The sequence below is a fragment of the Procambarus clarkii genome, chromosome 65 (assembly GCF_040958095.1).
Source record: "Procambarus clarkii isolate CNS0578487 chromosome 65, FALCON_Pclarkii_2.0, whole genome shotgun sequence".
Taxonomy (NCBI): domain Eukaryota; kingdom Metazoa; phylum Arthropoda; class Malacostraca; order Decapoda; family Cambaridae; genus Procambarus; species Procambarus clarkii.
Window position 1 is genome coordinate 6,908,600 of NC_091214.1, and position 10,000 is coordinate 6,918,599.

At 36.2% G+C, this 10,000-nt stretch overlaps 1 protein-coding gene across 1 annotated transcript in view; it reads left to right on the forward strand.

The window, feature by feature from the left end:
* The window catches only part of LOC123753234 (uncharacterized), a 20,468-nt gene extending 16,839 nt beyond the window's left edge, over positions 1–3,629 (forward strand). Inside the window, exons 5-9 of the mRNA XM_069309385.1 lie at positions 114–308; positions 838–1,073; positions 1,767–1,945; positions 2,210–2,303; positions 3,507–3,629. Coding sequence (XP_069165486.1) covers positions 134–308; positions 838–1,073; positions 1,767–1,945; positions 2,210–2,303; positions 3,507–3,629 — 807 coding nt within the window. The 5' untranslated portion in view covers positions 114–133. The remainder of the gene's footprint in view (positions 1–113; positions 309–837; positions 1,074–1,766; positions 1,946–2,209; positions 2,304–3,506) is intronic.
* Positions 3,630–10,000: the final 6,371 nt, after the last annotated feature.

The window sequence follows — 10,000 nt, forward strand, 5'->3', positions numbered from 1 at the left end:
TTATAGACCATATTTTTTTCCTAATTCTGCATGATCTGAAACTGTACAGAAGTATTTTTTGACAAAGATGTGATATTTTTGAACATATGTTTTCAAATATTTTCATTTGACAGACACAAAATGCTTCAAATGTATGATTGAAGCCAGCATCAAATGTGAAGATTGTCATCGCCTATTCTGCTACCACTGTGATATGAAAAAACATTTTTTAAACCCATTCCATGATAGGTTTTCCTGGGCCAGTGAATATTATGAAGCATTGCCACCAACTGTGACTGTTGACCTTAATGGGACATTTACTGACTGGCGTATGTAAACCAAAAAATTCTTTACATATGAAAACTTTTCTTTTTACCAAGCCTTTACAATATAAGTACCAAAATATTGAAAGAAAAAAATAAATAAATTTTTTACTCAATAAGCAATTCAATTTTTATGGCATTTGACTTACTGAATATTATTTAAATATGCAATCTTTGCTAAGTTTACTATTATTTTCTTATTCAGAACCTGTTGTGCCAGTTCCTGTGCCAAAAATTTCCTGTAACTGTAAAGACTGTAACCTTAACATAAAGAGTTCTGACATCATGTGTACTTTCATAATGCTCTCAGGTATTTTTTATTTAATATTAAGTTTGAACACATAAGTCTATGGGTATTTGCATCACTGAATATAGTAGCATCACTGAAGTTCTAGTGAGGATACCCATACCCAAGCATGTGGACTTCAATCTTTGAGACACAAACATATCCATTCAGTGATGGAGATGAGTTTTACAAAAGATTCAAAATAAGCTGCTTTATTTTAGGAATAAATACTAAAACTAAGCTTTCTAGGCAGGTATGACCTTTATCTGCCCATATTTGAGTGTCAAGAGTGTGGATACAGCCTTCCTGCAGATGCTAAGATGTTGTATGATGGTGGATACTTCTGCTCATCAGCCAGGAAAAGTAACACATTCTTCAGCACCCAACTCCTGAACAACTGGCATTTCCTTCAAAGGAACAGCCCCGGTTTATCAATGAAATCCTTGTTAATAGCGCTCCAAGCGCTTGGCTCTCATAATGGAAGAGTAAGTATTTATTAATTTTATATATGTAATGTAAGTACCTGTATACATTAAACTGTATATATAATAATACATAAAAATATGAACCCACTCCACACATTCTCTTGTGCCACTTACATGTACAAAACCTTGTTCCTAAATGCACATCCTGATCTGAAACTCTTCCTTGATAGATGTAAAGGATCCCATAATCACCACACCAGAAATCAATATCTCTCGGATATCCCCCGAGTCAAACTAAATCTGTGCAAACTCTCTATGCAAATAAAGTAATTGGTTATTGCTCCTAATTGGTAAACTCTTTATTGAATTAAAAGCTGTCCAGCTGTTCAAAACATTATTCAAAAGAAAAACTAAAAAGCATTAATTTCATCCTTATAGTTTCCTACGTAGTTCTTCAAACTTGCACTGTTACTTGTGCTACCCACTCCCCCAATATATATGGCTAACTCATGCAACTTGCATGGCTTAGCCACATCTGGGCCTAGTGCTGGGAACTAGGTTCCCAGCACTACGCTGGGAACAAGGTTCCCAGTATTAGGCTGGGAACCAGGTTCCCAGTATTAGGCTGGGAACCAGGTTCCCAGTACTAGGCTGGGAACGTAGTTGTTCAATCTTGCGCTATAACTTGTGCTACCCACTCCCCCAATATATGGGGCTAATCCATGCAAATTCTATATTCAGTATATATTTCAGGATGGTTGCATCAACTTTGAAGCTGCTAAAAGAACATTCCAGGAGTGGAGATTTATGCAGTATGAACTTGCAAATGTCCAAAGCTACAATAAGACTGTGTGCCCTGCTTGTCATACTAACCCATTTGCCATACATATTAATGGCAACAAAAAGTTATTCCGATATGAAAAAGTTGGAAGGTACAGTTCTTAAATAATTTTCCTTTTGTAAGATAAATTTTTATTTTTCAACAATTAATACATTTCTATTAGGGCAACTTATATATCACAATACATTATTCGTTATGTAAATATATCAATATCTGAAAAATTCTTACATTCAATACATAATAGCGTTATTCATGTATTACAACATTAAGTAATATATATTTACACAATCATCAAAACTGAAAACAAATCAATGTAAATTATGTAAATACTGTACTGTCATTTTGTTTCTTTCAGAGGATTGAGGGAATCATATTATTCAGAGAGTGTCTTTGCTGCTGACAATGATGTGACTAATCACCTTAACCATATAGAGAGCTTAAAAACAAAGGTAAATATTATGTGTACAGACTTTGTAAACTGTACATAGATTTTATATTTTTATTTATATATACAAGACTTTTTACATTCTTGTACAGCCACTAGCCCGCATAGTGTTTCAAGCAAGTCGTTAATCCTATGTTCCCCAGAATATGACCCCACCAAATCCATTAACAACCAGGTACCCATTTTACTGTTGGGTAAACAGGGGGGGGGGCCATAGTTAAGGGTTGGTGCCCAGTAAATCTTCCAAGGCCAGGATACAAACCCAGGACAAAGCGCTCGCGAAACGCCAGGCGAGTGTTCTTAACCCACTACACCATTGGGAAAAGACAGTCATGATGTCTTACAGTTTACAGAGTTAATATATATATTATAACAAGTAGTTAGGTTTTTTTAACCCACAGGCAAGTCAACAAGTAAAACATAGAGTACTCAACGTTTGTCAAGAGCTACATGCACCATATAAATGGTGATTTTTGGGGTATGAAGCCATATTGAGTAAGATGCTATATTTCTGTTGGTCTATATCACTTTTATATAACCCATCAGGTTAGGTTCTTTTCATTATTTATTATATATTTTATATATACTGTATTTATATAAAATATATATATATATATATATATATATATATATATATATATATATATATATATATATATATTATATAAATATATAATATATATCATTTATATTTGATTTGCAGAACAGCCAAAATTGTGGTGTCTCGTTGTGGAAAGCGGCACGAAACGAATCGTATACACACAAATCCCTGGACCAGACTGGCATAAGCCTTGCATCATGCCGGCATGGTGTAATTCTCAAAATGTGCAATATGACTCGTGGTGAGGATTTTGGCTATGCACACTATCTCCATATAAATTACTTCAAAAGTGCCAAGTACATCTGCCAGGACACCATATGCCAGTACAGTACTGGCCATGGGCCCTGAAAATTCAAGAAAAAAATAAAAAATTCACCCTACTGGAGACAAAGCCGTTCCTAGGTGTTTTGCATGCAAAAGCACATGCATGGTATTGCCAGGTAAATAATTATCATTTGTCAAAGTAACGGGTATAAATGTAACGTTATTTTAGGGTTAAAAAGCTATTAATCAGAATAAAGTATTTAGTCATAATTAAATTTTTGAGCAATCGACTAATATTCTTTCCTTGTAATTATTTTACTGTGTGTTACATCTTAATTATAGGTCTTGTATGGAGGACGCTGGCAGCACGGAAGTGGTTTGACCACAGGTGAAGAAACCGAGCAAATTTTCAGCTATATGTCGCGGTACAACAGTACCACCAATAACATGTTGAAAGCCGGTTAGTTTATAGTGCATTGTTACAATGAGGAAGGTATAATCTATTAAAACTTGTTAGTGATATTTATTACGTGTAATGAAGATGACTTCAGTAACTAGCAAAACCTGGTGTCACCCTACAACTTTGTGTATATGAATTGGATTTGATTAATATAGCAAGTAAATTATAGATAGTACAAAAGTGAATGTTGACCAGACCACACACTAGAAGGTGAAGGGATGACGACGTTTCAGTCCGTCCTGGACCATTCTCAAGTCAATTGTGATGAGGAAGTAGAGACAGGCAATAAATAGGCTAGAGAGAGTTGAGGAGCAAAGTAAGGTGTATTTTAGGGGATAGTAATAATAATAAGAGCTGCAGAGGGCCTATTGGCCCATACGAGGCAGCTGCTACTATAACCACTGAATGAGAAGGAGATAGGAATAAGAAGACGATAGCAAGGGAGCGTAGGAGAAGACAATGAACAGAAAAAAGGGAGAAGAGAGAAAGAAAAGGAAAGAGAAAGTATTATTACTATCCCCTAAAATACACCTTACTTTGCTCCTCAACTCTCTCTAGCCTATTTATTGCCTGTCTCTACTTCCTCATCACCTCCCAATGAAAAAGGCTGCCTATGATCCGACAATCCTAAGGCGCATAATAGAAGAGCAAATGTATAGCATAGCAGTAGCAGGAGCCACCCACATCTTCACAGACGGATCGGTGGACACAGAAAATGAGAGTGCTGGCGCTGCTCTTTGCACGACCAGCGTTCAGGCATATTGGAGACTGGGAGGACTAGTATCATCAACCCAAACTGAGCTGTTTGCCATACAACAGGCATTCGCATATGTGATTGCACAAAACACTCAAAATGCAATCATACACACAGACTCAAAAGCTGCACTTCAAATACTAGGACAAAAACAGTGGAAAGATAATGTGGAAATAATTACCACCATTTTGTATCAAGGAGCAGTCGCTAAAGGCAAAGGCCTCAACATAACTTTAAACTGGATCCCATCCCATATTGGAATCCCATTAAATGAAAAAGCTGATGAAATTGCTAAATTGGCAACTCGTCATCCAGTGATACATAAAACAATTCAACCCAGCCTAGAGAACATAAAAAAACATCATCACCAAAAAACTCTCACATCTCAACAAAGCCGACCTGCACCAGAGAATAGCTGAAGGTTCGCCATCTGCAACATGGTATCTTCAGGCAACCAAATTAGAAAGGTTAAATATCCCAAAAGGAATCCACAGGGAAATAGCAGTTAGGCTATATAGACTACGTCTAGGTTACAGATGCAACTGGGAGATTGGTGAACTCCGACAGAGAGAGTGCATCTTCTGCCAAACTGTCACAGAAAAGCCATTACTTCACTATCTTCTGGAATGTGAAGCAACCAATGACCTTAGAAGAGCTTTAAGAGTTCCTGAATCATGCAGTGGCCACCCTGAAGCCATCAACACAGCCACTCTCCTGGTCAACAAAGGTGTACAGCAGCTGGACACCCTCATAAAGACTGTGAAGCAGTATCCTCCCCCACGATAACAGCTTGATGGTTAAATGCAACCTCAGAACACTGGAAAAAAAAAAATTGTACCACTTACGGGCTATTCATGCCCGTGCCACCTCTTGGGTGGCTTAATCTTTATCAATCAATCTTCCTCATCACAATTGACAACATTTGGTCACCACTTGGTCCGGGAGACATCTCCCGTCACGCAGGGTGCAGTTGCGCCTCCACAGATCTCCAGTATCATCTTTTGATACTGGTAATGGCTCGAAAGGGCCACCACTTACGGGCTATTCATGCCCGTGCCACCTCTTGGGTGGCTTAATCTTCATCAATCAATCAATCACAATTGACTTGAGAATGGTCCAGGATGGACCGAAACGTCGTCGTCCCTTCACCTTTTAGTGAGTGGTCTGGTCTACATACTTTAGCCACGTTATTGTGACTCATCGCCTGCATAAAAGTGAATTATTTTCATTTTACATATTCATTGAAGGGAGTTATTTTTTGTCCCTTTTTTCAGAGCGTGAAGAAGAACTTAGTGAATCTTCATTTTTTTGGAACCAATGTAAACATGACTCTTTAGCTCGTGTTCTAGCTTCAAGATTTTGTAAGGCAAGTAATTTGCTTTATTCATTGAATATATGCAACAATGATCATGAATCACTAATATAAGTGCACAGGAAAAAAAAAACATTCAAAAATAAAAATAAAAATAACATTTACTGCCATTAAACAGCCTTCCTCAGCAGTTAGGCTCGTAAGGATTGTTTTTTTTTTGTAATATCAAATATTAAATAAAAATTGCAACATTTATTATACTAACAGGGCAGTTTTTCCTCCTGTTGATAGGCAAAAGAAGCTGCAGAGTTAATAAGAAAGGAGTTAGCTGACTTATCTCTTGATGAAAAACAACTTCTCATCTGGATTGCAGAGTTAACCAACTTAGCCCAGAGTTTAAATAAAAGGTTTGCTTGTAAAATATATAGTAAGAAACACTGTTTTGAAATACTCTTATATATTTTAACAAGGTTATTGTACTGTAAAATCAATGCAGTACCATAAATCATAAAATTGCCAAAACATTTCTTTATTATTTTAATTGTTTAGTTCTTGTACAATAATTGTCAGCCATCATAAAACGCCATTGTGACCATTGCCTAAAAATTTAAGTTATTTTTTTTTAATTAATCAGGGTCTTTACATGTTTGAATTTAGTAAACATTATAGTAAACAGTATCCTCTATTCTCAACAGATCAGTTTCTCAAAATGATGTTCAAAAGGGGATAGAGTTAGTATGTGACTCAATTAGAACCAAGAAATCCCACATATCCAGTGTAGCAGGTATGTTAAAGCTTATGTATAAGTTAGGGACTGATAAAACAAACGGAAATCTTTTAGTGTTTGTAAAATACTTCAAGAAAACAATGACTTTTTTTTTATCTAAACACATCTAATGTCATTTATTTCTCAGGTAGATTTGTATGGATACCATCTCACTTAGGTGTTGTCCTATGTAATTATAGGTAATTGTCAAAATTAAGTTGAGATATCAATATCTATGGCAGGTGCCTGCAGGTAATGTATCTGCCAATGGAAATCATTCCAGTTGTAAACTATGTGAACAAAAGCTAGGACATACTGTCTATCACTATATATGTGATTGCCCTGTTATCAATGACTTCAGAACCAATGGTATGATGTACTTTGAGTTTTGTTATTACTTCATACACTCAGGAATATTGGAAGATATTCTTGTGCTGTACCCCGATTTTGTTAGTGGAGGCTAATAGATCAGCCTTACATTTCATATTCTCTCCAGATTCCATGTATGACTGGCTGTCCTGTGAGGTTTTTGATCTACACTGTGGTCTTTCATACATAATAGGATAGTAGCACATTGCTGTGTATACCTAAGCTTGTTAAAAAAAAAGTGGTTGGCAAATATTTATGTAGTGTGTTCTGCTACTTTTGTGTAGGTATTCACTACTAAGTATATACAAAACAAATTTATCAACTATAATCTTATTTACTAGTAACAAAGTGTTTCTTTCAGTTTCAAGCAAAATGAGATCACGATACCTTGCAAAGATTGAAGCAGACAAGAAAAAGTTGAGGGAACTGATAGCGGTCTACAATGAAGACAATATTAACTTACTTACTCCACTGAAATAAATGTTATTGCATTATAGCTACTTGGTAATTATTTTAACAGGTAGCTTAATCATTGTTGTTTGTGTCTAAGCTAAGTAAAATTAGTAAAAGCATTTTGTAGACACAAATTGTAATATATTTTCATTATCACTTTTACTGGTTAAAGTTTAAATGAAACACTTGTTAGGAAAACAAACATTTAATTTAAAAAATACCTGAAATAATGATGTGTGTTTGTTTTACAGGAACCGGGTAAATACTCAATAAAGAAGTCATCATTCCAGCATGTAACCAGTGGACTTACGGCCCTCTTGCTAAATATGAAAAAATTATATCAAATTAAACTAATTGAGGCAACTAACCTGTTTTCTGAAGACAGGGAAGTAGAGTACAACAAATTTCAAACAGACAGTCAAGATTCCGAGGATTCCGAGACCGACAGTGACAACAGTGTAGTCAGTATTGAGTCACAGACTGACAACGAAGAAATGGAAGAAACACTCTTCCCTTTGATTTGAGTAGCTTTAAGTAGCAAAGCAAAGAGAAAATAACAAGTATTCTCTACCCCTGGGTTGGCAAATGTTCTTTGCTCAAATCATTGTCATGTTAATTTTGCATCCCTATGTTGCTCAAGAAAGATTTGTTTTCAAATTAGTTTTTATTTTTATTAATTAACCTCAAAGTTTTGTTTAGTTTAGAAATGCTTATTAAATAAATTGTAGTTGTAGGTATGTGCAATTTCTTTGCTTTCCTTCAAAAAACACACACACAAAAAAAAAAGGTAAACATGAAAAATGAGTGCCCAAATGAGATACAGAAAACTTTTTTAGTATCAGTAGTTGACAAATGGAATGCATCAGGAAGTGATGTTGTGGAGGCAGACTCCGTACAAAGTTTCAAGTGTAGATATGACGGCCCAGTAGGTTCAGGAAACTACTTCATTTGAGATGATGCTTCCTAGCATTACGTAAGTAATGAAGAAATATGATATATTTACTCACTATAATGTTGGTACTGAATGTAGAACATGGAAATACACATTTTTACTCTGAAATAATCATATTTTATAACGAAATTATATGAAACTTAACTCGCAGTTCAACACAGGAAGTCTACATTCTAAGCCTGGTAGCACTCGAAATTATTGACAACACTGAAGTAGACAGCTTAATTATTTCTGACTCCCTTTCTTCACTACGAGCAATAAACAGTTTGCAATCATGTAATAACGTGCTTGTCTTGGAAGCTAGACATAGATATATAAGAATACTTAGCAAGAGGGTAAATATAAAAATGTGGATTCCTTCTCACATTGGCATGCAGGAACATGACAATAAATAAGCCTCTGTATCTCTTTCCACTTCGGCTCACAAGATGGGTATAGGGTGCATAATAAATGCGCTAAAGAGAGAATGTTGTGGCTTTGGGTAATTAGATGATTCCAATTTTGCTATAAAATTATGTTAGTTTAGAGTAAAAATAAGTTTTTTTTCATGATGTTCTACATTCAGCACCAACAATATAATGAGTAAATATATCGTAGTGTTTCATTACTTACGTATACTGTACTAAGAAGCTTTGGGTAATTAGACGGACTGCCACACACCTACCTACCTACCTGATTTACATGAGGTTTTGTCATATATATCAATAACATAGATGAAAATATTACAAACCACATCATCAAATAATAATGTAAATTATAATTAAATGCAAGATCTTGTATATGGGCCATAACAATCCACGTCACAAGTACTAAATTAACAGTACTACTTTACATAAAGAATATTAAATGTTTATTCAGGTAAAAGTTCTAATAGCAGATTTGTATGGCATAATTAGGGGACATGCATGATTTTGGGTAGTAGAACCCCAAGCACATGTACAATAATTAAGATAATGGCAAATTGTGAGTGTCTGAACTCGGGGAGCGAGAGCGTGGCGGCTCGATGCGGTCGTAGTCTGCTGTCTGCTCTGTGTCGAAGCTGTAGCGTCTTGGGTCGATTAGAACTGCACACGCCGAGTGCTACATTGTTGAATGGGGAATTGTACTGTCCTCCATTCCTCATATCGCTTGCTTATATGGTGATTACACCTCAGCTCCCTCCAACAAGATGAGAAGAGTATTACCTGTAATTGGGGAAAGGATTGTAGCTTCTGTAATTAGTGCTAATTAGTTATGCTATTAAGATAATGAGATAATGGAGCGAGTATAAGGATTACTCGCTACAGCATTTTAATACCAAGCAGAGTTATGCCATGTGCGGGTAGGCGATTCCACGGGTTTACAACCCTATGGGTGAAAGCATCTTTGGTTTTTTGTCCTACATTGTGGTTTCTTGAGCTTGAACCCGTTGCTCCTCGTTCGTGTTACGTCTGACCTTTTGAAAAAACTGTCCGGATTGACATCCAACAAATTTATTATTTTATGGGTTTCTATGAGATCCGCCCTGTCATGCCTGGTCTGCAGTGTTGTTACCCTAGTGGCCCTCATCCATTCCTGATACGAGAGATGAAGCTCTGGTATGATTTTTTTTTAATTACCTCTTCCACTTGTTGAGCAATATTATTGTCCCCTAACTCCCCTTGCCACTTCGGGGGGGGGGGGGGGGTATAGGGTGTTGATGTAGCTTCAGGGCACCAATCCCCCCAGCCACAGGGCATGGCGAGAAGGCGAAATGATGCATTCTGACTCAAACGCCCTTTCCTTCATCTA